At 41.4% G+C, this 17,133-nt stretch overlaps 1 protein-coding gene across 4 annotated transcripts in view; it reads left to right on the top strand.

Annotated features, from left to right (window-relative positions):
* The first annotated feature begins 1,001 nt into the window (after positions 1–1,001).
* Positions 1,002–17,133, top strand: part of SHROOM3 (shroom family member 3) — a 248,835-nt gene continuing 232,703 nt past the window's right edge. For all 4 annotated transcript variants that reach the window (XM_070263640.1, XM_070263638.1, XM_070263639.1 and 1 more), the window contains exon 1: positions 1,002–1,385. In XM_070263640.1, the coding sequence (XP_070119741.1) occupies positions 1,377–1,385 (9 nt within the window). In that variant the 5' untranslated portion in view covers positions 1,002–1,376. The remainder of the gene's footprint in view (positions 1,386–17,133) is intronic.

The raw sequence follows: 17,133 nt of genomic DNA, 5'->3' as shown, positions 1-17,133 counted from the left end.
TTCAGGTAAACAAGAATTTTAGTTTGTTTTATTTTTGTTTAGTATAAGTATGTCCCAAGTATTGCATGGGGCATACTTACATTAACAAATTATTAATTATCTATTTGAAATAAAAATTTAACTAGGAGTCCTTGTATTTTGTATTTGTTAAATCTGGCAACCTAATTCTAGGAGGAATAGTTGATGGTAATGGCATCAGCCTAAGTTGCTCAAGAAAGGGTAAATGAGGAGCTTCTGGAGGATTCTGTAGGTTTGATAGATCTGATGTCCTGGCAGGAAGCTGAGTGGGTTCAGCCAAAGCTGGGGGAAATAGGAAGACTGGGGTATACGTCAGAAACTAGAGGAGGGGCCAGCCCCATGGCCAAGTGGTTAAGTTTGCATGCTCTGCTTTGGTGGCCCAGGGGTTCGCCAGCTCGGATCCTGGGCGTGGACCTAGCACCACTCATCAGGCCACACTGAGGTGGCATCCCACATAGCACAACAAGAAGGACCAGCAACTAGAATATATACAACTATGTACTGGGGGGCTTTGGGGAGAAGAAGAAGAAGAAGAAGAAGGAAAAAAGACTGGCAACAGATGTTAGCTCAGGTGCCAATCTTTAAAAAAAGAAAAAAAAAGAAACTGGAGGAGAAGAGAGGCCTCTCCCTTTTTTTCTTCACTTGTCCTTGAACATGTCTTCTACCCTCTTTCCCTTTTTCACCTTTACTTGGCTGTAACAAACATGAAAATATTAACTTTTTACTTTAGGCTGTAGGTTGACATCCTTTTTATGTTCCTTGTTCTGAATTTTGAAATGAGTGGGTTGGCCCTTGTTTACTTTTCTTCTTCTCCATGCTCACTGCCCCCTCCCTAATTAAATTGATTTCTGCTGGTGTGTGGCATCGATTGATTTTTTTTCCCCTGTGGACTAGCTATTTCTCAATAGAAAAACGATTGCCAAATTTCTCAAATTCTTTTCTAAATTTCTGGGCCCTTCCAGATTTTATTTGTGCTCGTCATTAGTTGTCTGTACACTCTTTGCCGACAGAGCATGTCTTTAAAGAAGTAAGAAGCAGGAGTCTTCACAGCAAATAGAAGGATGACATTGCACTTGGTTTCCACCCTGGTGTGTAGCGAGCTGCCTGTAGTACTTTGGAGGTGGAATCAACATTGTGTACAGCCAGGTTTGTTCCTGTTTGTCAAACAAGATCACTTAACACCTCTGGCTTGGGTAACTGTGCTTTCCCATGAAGTGAGAGGACTGCTGAGCTGGAGAAATGGAGGAGGCCTCTCCCAGACGAATTCCAGAGCACAAGGCCCTTGTGTTAAAAGTAGCAAGAGAATGAACGAGAAAAAGACAGAGCATGCTGCTACTGACACACACGTGGCATGAGAAATGGCTGAGGTAGGTGCGTAATGATGAGGGGATGTCCCCAGCCCAAAAAATATTGGTAATTCGAGAGCAGCCACAAACCCTGGCTTTTTAGTTATTTATTCCAAAGATGAGTAGCAGGAGGGGCTCTTTGTGGTATCTTCTGCATGGCGCTCTCATTGGTCCTTGTGTTGTAGGCTTTGGTCGCCCAACATGCCAGGTTTAGAATTTGGCAAATGGAGGTCATTGGTCAAGGTCAGCTCTGAAGGGAGAGTGTAAGTTTGTCACCTATGCAATCTGATTCAAAGGATGGAAGGCTCTGCTTTTTTAAAGAAACTCTTACCCACCTGACTTGAAATTCCTGCGACTAGAACCACTAATGAATGGAAAACATTCCTTCAGAACAGCTTTCTTCTATGTGCTAGGCAGCAGGGGTATTGAGAAGAATGAATGGCTCCCACTGTCTGGGAGCTTATGAAAGAAGTTAAGCTGATGGTTAAACTACATTGTAATGGGCGCGGTGGTGGTAGTTGACAGTGGGTTAGGAGCGTGTTGTGGGTGGGGGATGCTGCGTTCAGCAGTGAGAGGAAGACTATAAATGTAGGTAAAGTTGTGGGACTGGATGCTGCTGTTGAGTGCCCAGGCCCCCTTGATTGACAAGTGTCCCCAACCCCGGGCTGTTATATTGGCTGTAAAGCTCCCAGCTGCACTCTACGATGGAAAATTACCTTTTGCTGAAAGGAGCAGAAAATGCCTGGTGGTTATGTACTTTCCCCCAGGGATGGCCTGTAGCCAATGACTAATTGACAAGAAAGTACAAAAATCTGGCCCTCTTGCCTCATAGTGGACAATTCTGTGGTGCTCTTCATGCTCCTCCTGTGGGATCAGGCTGTGAATAGACTTCAGCTGGAACCACATCTTAACTTCTGTGCCATCCTGCTCCCTCACTTCCTTACAGTTTTCTCCTGAGAACATCTCTCAATAAATCACTTGTATGTGAGTCCCTGTCTCTGGCTCTACTTCTGGGAAGGCACATCTGACAGTGGAGGAGCAGGAAGAAGGTGTGGCTCTGGTGTGGTGGGCTCTTATCTTCTCTTCTCTTCGTCTGGGAGACGAAGTAGACAAGGTGACGGAGAAGGTTGGTGAATGTCTGATGTGGGGAGTGTGTGGCTAATGTGGGGAATGGGAGCAGCGTTGATTGTCAGCTTCGTTGAGAGACCATGATATTTTTGTGGCACTGATCTGTATTGTGGTATCATTTCCTTCAACACTCCTCAGCCTGGATGTGAAAACGGGGAAGTAGACAGCACAAATAGAAGACGATGTAAATGGAAGTAGATGGATGTCATAGGAAGACAAGGGACCAGGCATGATAAGAAAGGACTTGAAGGTAGGAAGGAACAAATAGTTTGGAAGAAAATGGAGGTGTCAATGGACCAAAGATATTGTTAAGATTGAAGAACTTGTGTGATGAGCGCAAAACAGAGGACATGTGGCAAGATTAAGCGGCTAGGAAGGTGTGTTCAGAGTTTGGAATGTAAGAATTTATGATTTGAGGGTTTGAGCATTTCTGCCCAATGACAAGTCTAGGGTATGCCATAGGCACAGGGGTCTGAATCGAGTGGAAGGAAAGCTTCCAGTGTGAGGAGGCGAAAGCAGTGCAGTGTTAGGCAGTTGGATGGGCCATCTTCACAGACACTAGCAGCACTGAGGAGTGAGCGTGACCTGGGAAATTCACACTGAACATGCAGCTCTTACCTCCCCCAGGCCCCTGAGGTGCCATCACTTCCTGGCTCTGCGCCTTTGTACAGCAGGTGTCTCTAATGAAGGCAATGGGCAAAGACAAATTATTGGAGGTACAAGATTTCCTAGTGAGACCCTTCTTCTCGGGGGTATATAACCCCAACCATTTGTTAACAGCTTAAATATTTTCCTTCTTTCAGTTTTCATGATGTCACATGTTCTCTTGGACTACTTGACTTCTCTGTTAAATCTCTCAGTCAGGAGAACTCCACTCGTATTGGATCGCTCTCTCTCTTTTTTTCTATATGTTTCCACTTGCTATCCTTATCTCCTAGTTACCGAGGCATTGAAGACTAGGGGCCACCATGATGTCACGTGAGGAGCAGTTGATGTAGAGAGGATCTGTGCCTTTACTTCTGCCTGGAATGTTCCCCATTCCATTCTTCATTCAGTTACTTCTTACTCATCTTTTGGATTTAGCTTAACTGTCTCTTTCTGTTTTCCTCAGACTATTTCAGAACCCCTTCCTCTCATTTTATGCTCTCAAAACACCCTATTTCCCTTCATGGCTCTTATCACAGTTGTAATTAAACAAACAAAAAATTAACTAATTCGTTGCTTAAGGTGTATGTCATCTGATGGAATGTAACCTCTCTAAGGACAAGGACCATCTCTGTATCCCCGGCTCCTGGCATAATGCCTCACATAAAGAATGTGCTCAGTAAATATTTGTAGAACAAGTAAATGACGTACACTGAGCTGAGTGTTAGGAAAGCTCCAGCTCTGTTCCTAGATCTGCTCCTACTTAGCTGTGTGATCTTAGACAAGTCACTTCAGCTCTCTGAGCAAAATGTGTTTTTACTCATTTTAACATTGTATGATTTCTGATCTCACAGCATATCAGCCAAACACCGTAACAACTCTCGACTCCAGTGGTATGTCTGGGCTAACTGAAACTTCTCCTCGAACCTCTTAAAGTAGCTTGTGTGTAGAGAAACTATTTTACTTTGTATTTCAGCAATCTATTGCTAAGTAATAAAATAATTCCCACATTTAGTGGCTTAAATAAGAAGTCATTATCACAAAGTAAGCAGAAAAAAGTTAATAATAAAGATTAGCGTGAAAGTCAATGAAATAGAAAAACAAGAAGGTAAGGCAGTGGGCCAGGGGGATGTTTGAGAAAAGAATATTCAAGGCATGGGGCCAGCCTGGTGGTGTAGTGGTTAAGTTCGTTCATGTCACTTTGGCGGCCCGGAGTTTGCAGGTTTGGATCCTGGGCACAGGCCTACACACCACTCATCAAGCCATGCAGTAGCAGCATCCCACAAACAAAATAGAGGGAGGCTGGCACAGATGTTAGCTCAGAGAAAATCTTCCTCAAGCAAAAAGAGGAAGATTGGCAGCAGATGTTAACTCAGGGCCAGTCTTCCTCACCAAAAAAAAAGAATATTCAAGGCAGAGGGTACCGCTAGTCCAAGCGTCCTTAGCAGAGCATGCATGACATGTTGGGAGATCAGGAAAGGGGCCCTGAGTGGCTGGAGCAGAGAAAGCAAGGACAGTAGTGGGCAGCCAGAAGGTTTTGGGACCTTCGGCCAGTATGAGGACTTTGGCATGAAGAAGCACTGGAGGGTTTTGAGCAAAGTGGTGTGATTTGAAGTCTTCAGTCTTTTCCTTTTGTGTGAATTCTAGTTTGTTCTCTTGACTCTAGTCACATAGCTTGGTATTTTCCTGAGTCATGAGATAGAACAATCTAGTTTATCTGAGCAGAGATAGGCTGCTGCTTTGGGCAGGTTTTTATTTCATGTTTACAGATTGAGAGGTTGTACTTTCAGTTCCCATGGAGTTCACACATATGGGGGTAAATTGTCCTAGTTGCAATTTTCCTGCTGTATGCCTGCCTTCCTTGAGCTGGACTGAGGCTCAGATAGATAGCTAGCTCAAGGAAGATAGATAGATAGATAGATAGATAGATAGATAGATAGAAGCATGAATGAATAGATAGAAAGATAGATGAGAGAGAGAGATGGATGGATGTAGAGATAGATGTGTGGATGGATGGATGGATGGAAGGAAAGATAGATTGATAGAAAGGTAGACAGACAGATGGTGGGGAAGGAGAGGATGAGAAGAGATCTTCCTCTTTTTAGGCAGTATACAAGGAGGACTGGTTGACATTTTCTCTTACTTTGTGAATTACGTAGTGTTCAGAAGTTGCATGGCTAAATTAATGCTGCCTTAATTCCACTCCCTTAATCATCAAATATATTCTAGTTTAACAAAATAGTAATTGGGTGTCCGCTTATAGCCCAAAGGCAGTGGGAAAGCTAGAGAGATCTGGCACTGGGGTATTGCCGGTGCATGGGAGGCATATTTGCTGAATGAGAGTAGCTAACAAAACTGAACTTTGCCCTTTCAGTATGAAAATACTCAATAATGCCTGGATCTTTTCTTTTGTGTTCTGGTTTTATGCAAACACAAATTGCCCTCTTGTTGACTTCACTGTAACCCATGAAACTGAAGAAGGGGAAATTTGAGCCCCATAGAAGGCAGTTTCACCAAAACTGCCTCTTGCATTTGTGTGATGGAAATTGAGAGCACCTGTATTTACTAACCGAGTGTATGAGGGAAGAAAGGTCCCCAGCAGTAATCAACACAGGCACCTGATAGGAACAGACAAAGCTACTTCTTTAAAGTCATATGTTTTAGAACTGGAGGCAGTCTAAGAGAGCATCCAATCCTCCTTCATTGTATAAATGAAGAAAGTGGGTAAAGCACAGAGCGCCTGTTCACACCTGACATCAGTCTATACCCATCAAAGGAAGCCATGTGGCATTACAGACAGCAGAGGCTTTGTGGAGGTCTGGGTGGGAATCACAACTCTGTCACTTACTAGCTACTGTGGCCTTGGGAGAATCACACGATCTCTTTGAGCTTTACTTCCCTCATCTGTCTCTACCTCGTGGGTGGTTGTGTGAATTACATGACATAATATATAAAGCCCTGGCACAGAGTAGGTGCTCAGTTAAAAGTAGTTATGATTGGCTTCCTTTTGCTGCCAGTGATGATACACAATAAAAACCCTCTCAACAAATACTCAGTATAACTACAGGATTTTAAAATATCAACCAATGGCAACCTTGTTTCAAGCAATATTCAATACATCAAAATTCCAGTATAGCTCAGGGTAACAAACATTATATAGAGTATTGTGTTAGGCACTATAGTTAGCCCCAAAATAAATGAGAATGAGATATGTTTCCTGCTTTTAAGGGAATAAGAATAGACATGTGCATACTGGACTGCAATTCTGTGAGGACTGTGGTAAGTACCACTGGGGAGGAGTGGACGTGGGTCTCTGGGTGCACAGAAGAGTCTCCTTATGGATGAGGGGCTCGGGGAGATCTTTGTGGAGAACATCACATTTGAGAGGCTTCTTGGAAGGTTCTAGAAAGAAGACTGGGGAACATGCCTGTAGAAAGGGACTCCTTAAGCATAGGCACAAATATAGAGTTGTTTTTTTTTTGGCTGAGAAAGATTCACCCAAGCTAACATCAATCTCCCCCTTCATTTTCCCCCTCCCCAAAGCCCCACTACATAGTTGTATATTCTAGTTGTAAGTCCTTCTATTTCTTTTATGTGAGTTGCCACCACAGCATGACTACTGACAGACGAGTGGTGTGGCTGCATGCCTGGGAGCTGAACCCAGGCCACTGAAGTGGAGCACATGGAACTTTAGCCACTAGGCCATCAGGGCTGGCTCAGGGTATATTTATATTTCATAAATTTCTCTGTTTAAATGAGCATGGAATATGTGAAGGGGAATGCTTAAAATAATAATATTAGCTACCACTTATAGAATACCTGTTACATGCTAAATATTTCACGTATTCATTCTTTTGCTTATTATACAATTCTGTGAGGTATATTATTATTATTATCTCCATTTTATAGATGAGGAAACTGAGGCATAGAGAAGTTAATTGGATTGCCCACAGGCCTCACGGCTGGTATGTGGCAGAGCCAAACTTGGATTCAGGTCACCTGACTCCAGAGTCCATGCGTCAGTTTTGACAATAGACAGTGTTCTTGACTTCCCTCTTTTTCTCCTTCAGATCCATGCTCTGCCCTTCACCCTGCTCTGGGCCCCGGGAGGCTGATCTGTGTGGACTCTATCTAAACTGTCTCCTTTGCTCTCTGGTTCCTGGTTGAAATGATGGGAGGGAAATTGGAGAGAGGGCCTCAGGTTGCTGGGGCTGCATTCCTCTATTGAGGGCTACAGCTCCTGTTGGCCAGCATCTCCCCCAGCTACAGGGCTTGCTGTATTTCAAAACGATTCCCTTTCCTTGTCACTGGGAAGCTATTGCAGGCCACAGGGTGCTTTGACATCCTTTGCTGGTTCCTTGAACTCTGTCCCTATCTTCACAAAGAGTGAAATGTTGGGGTCACAGCATAATCATATGTTCAGCTTTAATAGATACTGCCAAATATTTTTCCAAAGTGGTTATACCAATTTATACTCCAACTAAACAGTATATTGAGTTCCAGTTGCTCCACACCTTTGACAACTCTTGGTACTTTCTGTTCTTCTCATTTTAGCCATTTAGGGTATAGAGAGGTATCTCATTGTGGTTTTAATGTCCATTTCTCCGATGACTAAAGAAGTTGGACCCCTTTTATGTGTTTGTTGTCCATTTGTATATCTTCATTGGTGAAATGTCCAAGTCTTTTGCCAATTTTAAAATTGGGTTTCCTGTCTTTTTCTTAATTTGTGGAAGTAATTTATATATTATGGGTACAAGTTCTTTGTCAGCAATATGTGTTGTAAATATCTCCTCTCACTCTGAGGCTTGGCTTTGTATTCTCTTAATGATATCTTTTGGTGAACAGATGTTCTTACTTTTAATATACTCCAATTAAAAATTTTTAATTCTTTACTACTTTTTGTAGTTTTTTAAAGATATGTTTGTTACTCCAATATCATAGGGATGTTTTCCTATGCTTTAAAAGTTTTATGGTTTTTATCTTTCACATTTGATTCTGCAATGGATCTTTGTGTGTGGTGAGATTAGCATCCTGATACTTTCTTTCCCATATGGCTATCCAGTGGACCCAGAACCCTTCCCCATAGTTCACAGCAATGTCACTCTTTTCATAAATTAAGTGACTCTATATGTGTGGTTTTATTTTTGTACTCTGTATTCTATTTCATTGCTCAGCTTCCTTGTGCCAATATTGCACAATCTTGATTATTATAATTTTATAACAAGTCTTCACATCTGGAAGTGGAAGTCTTTCAACTTTGCTCTTCTTTAAGATTGCCTCAGCTATTCTTGGTCCTTTGCATTTTCCTATGTATTTTAGAATCAACTTGTCAATTTCCACAGAAAATATACTTGGACTTTGATTAAGATTATGGTGAATCTGCAGATAAATTCATGGAAAATTAACATCTTAACATTATTGAGTTTTTCCGTGAACATGGTATGTATCTCCATTTATCTAGGTCTTCTTTAATTTTGCCCAAGATATTTTGTAGTAATAAGTGTAGAGGTCTTATACATATTTTATTATATGTATTCATATATGTTTGATTTGCTATAGTAAATAGAATTATTTTAAATGTTTGTTTTCTATTTGTTTGTTGCTTATACATAGACATATAATTGACCCTTTATCTACTGATCTTTAAATTCAATAAAGCACGATATTAATAGAAGGCTTTTTGTAGAAATCCTTTACTAGTTTAAGGAAGTACCTTTCTGTTCCTAGTTTCCTAAGATTTTGTTGAAAACAATAAGTAGGCACTAACTTTTATCAAGTGCTTTTTCTGCATCTCTCAAGATGCCCACTTCTGTTTTGGCTCAGCTGTAGAATCCAATACCACAGCCCTTTCCCTGGGCTTGGCTCTACCTCCACATTTGCAAAACCACCAACTGAAAGTGGACAAACAAGGACTTGAACCAAGGAGTAGCAGTAAATATGGAAAAGAGAAGATGAATGTGAGAGACCTTGATGCTCTATAATAGAAAAATATTTTGTACAGTCCCAAATGTGTTTAAATGAGATAGAACCAGACTTCTCAATTTTTTAAACTCCTGCCTCCTTTTGATAAACAAAAAACCCCTTACACCTTTGTTTAATATTTGTACTATAGAAACAATAAGAAATTTCCCAAATATAAAATTTCATGTTTAAGTTTTTTTCAAATTACACACCTAATATTTTCTCATTCCCAAAGTCTGAGCCATCCTGCTTAGAAGAATCCTCTTCACCAGTCTCTCCTAGAAGAAAATCACTGAAATAGCGTCCACCCACTACCAGTACATGGGGGAGTACTGATCAGCTGGTTACGCAGTGTATCTTTAATATGGCCTGGGGCAGGGGGGGCCCTGGATTGTTGGGGTAGGGAGAAGTATATGGAGACTCTAACCAATGGGATTTTATCATTGAAAGGTGCAGAGCTGGTCAATTCTGACCCACGTCGCAGATGAACCCTGGAAAATACACACTCATGGGCCTTCAAATTTATTAATATTTAAACAGTTTGATACTATACAGCTACTTCATTCTTTCAACATTGGACTGGAATTTGAATGAGCCCGAGTGCCCTCTTGTGGACATAAGAGAATGTCTGAAGAGTATAGCTTTGCATTTTCTTCTTTTCATTCTAAGAACTACTTTGTGTACCTGTGTCCCTCTACCGTGAACCTGGGGGTAGAAAGACCTCATGTCATGGAGCCAGGCAGAATGTGGACACTTACAAGCCCTGTGAACTTAAGATTCCTTATCTGATAAATGGCAATAATAATAGTACCTACCTTACTAAGGTTCTTGAGAAGATTAAAGGAGATTTAAGGAAGTTCCCTTCCATTCCTAGTTTCCTAAGATTTTATTTGAAACCATGAATGGGTGTTGAATTTGATCAAATACTTTTTTCTGGATCTTTTGAGATGTCCACTCCTGTTTTGACTCTAGGACCCAACATTCCAGCACTTTCCCAGGGCCTGGCTTTACTCCCACTTTATATACAGATAATACTTAGCCTGTTACATAGGAGCTTCTCAATAAACGGCATGTATGAATATTATGAATAATCTTTGCAGTGGACCCAGAGAGCAGGGAGGGGCACGTAGAATACAGTATCCTAAAACAACGTGGCTACAGGTACTAGTACCCTCTCCTCCTCCGATTCCATCCTACCTCATTCTCGATTCCCTAAGGCAACCACTCAACCATTTCTTTTTATATTTGCAACCATATTTTTAATAATGTGCCTATATGGCTTTTTTCTTGATTTTTTTAGGTGTAGGTACTAATTATTGACTTTCTATTATAGAAGATGAAAATTTAGCTCTCTTACAGTACTCCCCTTTACTCCCCCTCCCACTCTTCCCTTTTATGATCCCATTTATGTAAAGATAATTTAATTACATATTTGTATATTTGGCTATCTCCCCAATAACCAGAAGGATAGGAAAAGGTATAAAAAGGTAAATACTAACAAGAGAAACCTAGATCCACATTATTAATGTCAAACAAGACTGAACTTGAATCTTAAATGAGACAAAGAGATAAATGAATAATGAAAAAGTTACAATTTACAATGACAATAGAGTTTTCATATAACTTTACGCAATCATGGTCAGAAAGAATAAAAGGAGAAGATTTTAGTCACCTCTGTTAGTCCATATCTGATCCAACAGAGAAAAACTAAGAAGGACGTGGAATGGGGCCGGCCTGGTGGCGTAGTGGTTAAGTTCACGCACTCTGCTTCATCGGCCCAGGGTTCACAGGTTCAGATCCTGGGTGCAAATGTAGTACCACTTGTCAAGCCACGCTGTGGCAGCATCCCACATAAAATAGAGGCAGATGGGCACAGATGTTAGCTCAGTGACAATATTCCTCATGCAAAAAAAAAAAAGAAGGATGTAGATCTGAATAACGTCATGAAGATAAATGCAAACGTGCCTCCAGATAAATTGACGTGACCAAGTATGAGCAACACATACAAAAACGAACCTTACGTTAGGTTACCAAAGCTGTTTTCTAAAGCAGCTGCACCGTTTCACATTCCCACCAACAGGGTATGTGGGCTCCAGTTTCTCCACATCCTCACCAATCCAATCCTTTGGATTACAGCAATCCTACTGGGTGTAAAGTTATATGTCATTGTGGTTTTGATTTGCATTTCCCCAATGGTTAATGATGTTATGCATCTTTTCACGTGCTTATTGGCCATTTGTATATCTTCTTTAGAGAAATGTCTGTACAAGTCCTTTGCCCATTTAAAAAACTGGGTTATCTTTTTCTTGTTGAGTTCTAAGAGTTCTTTACATATTCTGGATGTAAGCCCCTTATCAGATATATGACTTACCCATTCTGAGGGTTGTCTTTGTACTTTCTTGATGGTGTCATTGGAAACAGAAAAGCTTTAGATTTTGGTAATGTCCAATTTATCAATTTTTTTTCTTTTGTTACTTGTGCTTTTGCTGTCACATCCAAGAAACCATTGTCTAATTCAGCATCATGAAGATTTATGCCTATGTTTTCTTCTAAAACCTTTACTGTTTTAGTTCTTACATTTAGGTCTTTGATGTTTTGAGTCAACTTTTGAATATGGTATGAGGTAAGTGTCTAACTTCCTCTTCTACCTGTGGATATCCAGTTGTCCCAGCACTGTTTGTTGAAATAATTATTCTTTTCCCGATTTAACTATCTCGGTGCCCATGTCAAAAATCAATTGGACATAAATATGAAGGTTTACTTTTGGCCTCTCAATTCTATTCCATTCTATTTATTTCAGTCCTCCTGCCAGTACCATACTGTCTGGATGACTTTCTGGCAGGTTTTTAATTGAAAAGTGTTAGTCCTCCAACTTTGTTCTTCTTTTTCAAAATTATTTACATATGAATTTTAGAATTAGCTTGTCAGTTTCTGCAAAGAAGCCAAACGGGATTTTGATAGGGATTGCATTGAATCTGTAGATCAATTTGGGGAATATTGCCATCTTCACAATATTAAGTTTCCCAGTCCATGAACATGGGATGTCCTTCCATTTAATTGGGTCTTCTTTAATTTCTTTTGATAGTGTTTTGTAGCTTCAGAGTATATGTTTTGCATTTCTTTTGTTAATTTTATTCTTAAGTATTTTCTTCTTTTTATGCCATTATAAATGGAATTATTTTTTAAATTTCATTTTCAGATTGCTCATTGCAAGTGTATGTAGATTACTTTTTAAATATGAATTTGAATTCCTTTCCTCTGGTATACAATCTACATTTACTGTGAACTGCTGCCTATTTTATTTCTCCAGTCTGTTTTATTAATTTATTTACCTGCCAGACTCCTGAGAACATTTAAGTTTTTGAATCCTGATTTAAAGCATTTAAAAAGTTATTTTTATGTAAACAGGTTAGTAAGGATAATTAGCAGGTACTTCTTAGGCTCTTTAAATACTCCACTGGGAATTTTTAGACATTTTTGTAATTTTTTCCATATAGAGTTTAATATATTCCAAAGTGAACTTGTTCTTATCCAATGATTTAGGTTGCCCTCGGTCTGGAATTCTCAGATAGAGAACGATAATGAGATACATGTTGTTCTCATCTTCCAAATCCTTGAATATTGCCAAAATTCAGATTACTGTCAGCAAAGTTGAGGAGGAATAGTTAAAATGGGCACTTTCCTGTGCTATTGAGGGGACTGTAAAATGGCACATGCTCTCTGAACTCAGTTTGCCAGTAACAAAAGCCTCAATAAAAGTTGTAACCTTTAACCCTATAATTCCCTTTCTAGAACTCTATCATAAAATATTCAGGCAAAGATTTATATATGAAGATCTCATCAGTATTATTTTATAGCACAAAATGTTGAAATCAACTTAAACGTGCCATAAAAATACTTATCTCTGCATAGAAGAAAGCTAGAAGGAAATATACGAAATAGTTAATAATGTTATCCCTGAGGAATAGAGGAATGAGTGGTTTTTAACTTTCTTTATAGTTTTCTTATTTTTCTAAAGTTTTCAGACTATTAACATAGATTACTTTTATCATCAAAAAATTATGTTATTAAAAAGTGGTTTGAGAATTTTAGGACACTGAGCAAAAGGCCAGGAACTTTACCGATACAGCACTTAGCCAGGGTCCCCCCCACATTATGATGGCAGTGCCGAATGTCAGCGTGAGGTGGGGGAGGCGGGGCGGTTTTTCTCCTCTTCTATTGGTTCCACCTGTGCTCTGAGGCAGCTCTTCCTTTTCTATGTCTTTTGGTGGGTGGCATACCCTTGTCTCTCAAGGCCATAAGGTAAGGAGTCAAGAGGGATTTAGAAGAAACTGCAAAAATTCCAGGAGCCTTTTCCCTCTGGCTAAATAAGATTGGAGTTTGGCTTCTCCTAAATCAAATCTGTTCTCTCTGTTTTTTGTGTTTAGGCAGATACCTAAATTACTGTATCCATTCTTTCTTCAACTTCACACCATTGTTGGCGTACCTGGATGTTCTATAGCTGTAGATCACAAACTTGGGCAGCATCAAAGTCCCCTGAGGGCTTGTTAAAGCTCAGATAGGCAAACCCAAGCCCTGGAGCTCCTGAGTCAGTAGGGCTGGTGTGCTAGGGGAGAGTTTGCATTTCTAACAAGTTTGTCCGTGATGGTGAAGCTGCTGGTCTGAGGACCACAGTACAGGAGAGCAAAAGGAAGTACCATCACAGGATGTACACACAGAGAGGCAGTGAGTGAATGGGCGCTTGAGGGATCTCTCCTAGCTTGAACATTGTGAAGTGAAGCTAGATGGGGTAAAGTCAATGTGATGAGTAATGACAGAGTTAAGAGCAGACTTTGTACTGTACAGACCTGAGTTGGAATTCTCTCTCTACCAGGTGTGGCTGTGTGACTTTGGGCAGTTACTTAACCACTCTAAGCCTCAGTTTCCTTAAGTGTAAGACGGAGTTAATGATCGTTGTTACCTCACAGGTGACTGGAAGAATTCAGTGAGACAATAGACAGTACTTAACACAGTACCTGATCCGTAGCGAGTACTCTGTAAATGGTAGCTCTCATGATCACTTACTTGGCCCTGTCACACACAACTGCAATTCCTTGGAAATGTTCTTCCTGGATGAGACACGTACAGATTTGGACGGGCTGGTTTTTGCTGCCACGTACATCAATGGCCTAAGTTGTTGAGGACTTGACCCGAGCCCTTATGCTGTGAGTGTCATTGTCCAGAGAAGTGGTGTGGCTCAGGGGAATGAGCAAGGGACTCTTGGTTCCAGTCTGGGTCTCGGTTTCCCTATCTGTGAATTATAGGGAGTTGGACTAGAGAATTTCTAAAACCTCTTCCAGCTCTAAAATGCTGGTTTCGCAATGTCAGAGCAACTCTATGAATTGAGACTTTTTTTCTTAAACACAAGGTGGCAGCAGAAGACAAGACTCTTGACTGCCATTTGCTGCAACTAGTAGGATGCACTGATATTCCTCGATTTACACTGTGTTGTAAAATAAAGGACTCAAATGGCTTAAGATCACTGACTGCTCTTCATGGTTTCTTTGAGGCCAACGTTTGATATCCCTAGAATGATGTTTCTTATCACTGTAATCAGGATTTTCCTGTTCTTCCATCATTTGCAGAAGGTATGGAGTCACCACTCAGCACCGGCCACCCCCACACACACACCCCACACTTCCCCAAGGACTTTTCCATCCCGGCTACCGTTTCTCAGGAAAATACCTGCCACATTCTCACCTGTGGTAAGCTGGGGGCCTCATGGCAGGGTGGCAGCTGTGTGCTTTACAAAGTGAAAACAGCTTCTTTCTTCTAGGATCTAGGAGGATTTGAGGTGTGGGGGCCTGGTAGAGCTCACCCGAGGAAATAGATTTCAAATAAAACACCCTTGTGTTGCTGTTCTATTTGAATGTGTCCCAGTTACAAACTGGTGGTAGGAGATGAGAGCTGTGGCTTGGGACACTGTGATCCTTGGTTGGCTGATGACCCCTGGCCAGGCAGGCTGGGGACGGGTGGGGAGCAGGCAAGAGGCAGACCATTAAGTGAGATGGGCAACCCTGTCGCAGAAACAGAGTCAGGGGCCTGTCCTCAGAATCTAGAGAAGGTGCTTCTGAGGATCCCCAGGGGCAAAGGCGGGGCCTGGTTCAGGTGCAAGTGACTTTTAGGAGAGGAATTTCAACCTGAGGCCAAAGGGAGTGGGTGTGAGGCCAAAATAAAGAGATCACCTTTCTCCAGGGACTTAGGGGGCTTCAAGACAGAAGTTGGCCTAAGCGTGCAGTGAAAGTAGAATGGAAGGGCTGAAAAGATAGGGTCAAGCGTCCAGTAAAGGGTTGGCATGTAGACTAGAAGGAGATTGACATATGAACACCAGGAAGAGGTTGTTTAACAGTTTAGACGTATGCCATATGCCTCGAGCAACTTGAGACTGTGTTTATAATCCGCCTAACAGCATTCAGCTTGTTTCCTGAGAGCTGCTCCCATGATGGTGAAGAATGCTGACTGTGAACTTGTACAGATTCTTGGGATGCTCCAGATTTTACTGGGGAGGGCACCTCCAGAGGCAGGGAAGGTGGGCCATGTTACTGTCGGGCCATGAACTGAGTCATGATTTTCAGAGAAGATCCTCTTCCTTCTTTCCTTTCTTCCTGCAAAGTGGTAAGAACAATCAAGGGAAGCAGCAGCACAAAACTGGTAGATTTGGAATGTGGACCATTTTCTCAAAATTCCCTTGCTTTCCATCTTCACATCCCTGCTTTAGAGAGCCTACCTTTTGCAGTGTGCTTGGGGATGGAGGGGCAAAGAGGGAAAATGCTTAACCTTTGATTTTGGTGGCCTTTTTGGGAGCCTCTACCCAAATTACCTTGAAATGAATGGAGTTGGAGAGGGAAAGAAAATCTAAGGCGGCCCTAAGGGGCTGGGGGCAGGAGGAGTCCTGCAATGAAGGTTGAATCACTCACTTCTCTGACAACTTGATGAGGCTTTCCCAGGGAGGGAGAATTAGCAGAAAATTTGGTAAAGGCCTTATCACAGACCTGAATTATTACTAACTGGAGAGAGCTTTATGGAAGGGCTAAGGTGGAAAATGGTTAATATTTTGCTAAAATACAGGGAAGAAAGAAGGTGGATTGGATCATAATTGACTTCCTTGGTAATTTCATAAACATACTCCAACCATGGAGCACGCCCACATCCGCGTGAACAAGTCCTATAAAATGCTTGGATGCTTTGCAGCGTGCCACCCACCACAAGCCAGCCTGGTGCCAAGTTACCTTAGCCAAGGCTGGGCTCCCAGCTCCCACCTGGGGAGCTGGAGCAGGTGATTGACTTTGTGTCAAAGACTCGTCATGGATTTCTGTTGATTTCAGAGGACTCTGTGGCACTGTTATACTGGGAGGACTTTCGCGGTTCCCCAACAGATATTTGCATGTATGCTTTAGCCTCCGGAAGGGAGAGAACCCAGCTAAACACAAGAAAAAGCTGTTCAGGCTGACTAGGAGAAGGGGAAGCTGGTTGCTGATTGCAATTCTAACATTTGGGGGAAGATAATACTTCTAGATCATTATCACGTTTATAAGTAGTTGCTTCAAGGGGAAAAGAAGAGCTGGCTAATTGCTGAAGTAAAGCCTTTAAAAGAAAATGCCTTCATTGTCATGAGCCACCACCCACAGAAACAAAATCTTTGTCCTTCCCTGGTAGGCACAGAGAAAATGCTGAAGATAAGGGGGAAATTTGGAGGACTTGGGACTTTGACTTTTCTTATCTGGGTCAGATATTGATCTTTAAAAAATAATCCACTATTGTATAGTCATTAGCTGAGTATTTAAAACATTCTGCTGTAGAGCCCCTGGAGCAGGGGCAGAACCCTTGGGTTTATTGAGCACCAATGGCCCACATTAAAAATCAACCAAAGGCTATAAGGGGAAGCAAGAGGCAACTTAACTGACTTAAATTTTTTCTTTCCAAAAGTCACTCACTGGCTAAATATTTAAGTGAAAAATACAAAGCATAGTAACATTTTACAGCTACTTTGGAAAAC

This window comes from Equus caballus, chromosome 3, assembly GCF_041296265.1.
Source record: "Equus caballus isolate H_3958 breed thoroughbred chromosome 3, TB-T2T, whole genome shotgun sequence".
Lineage (NCBI taxonomy): Eukaryota > Metazoa > Chordata > Mammalia > Perissodactyla > Equidae > Equus > Equus caballus.
This window is presented reverse-complemented; position numbering and strand designations above follow the sequence as displayed.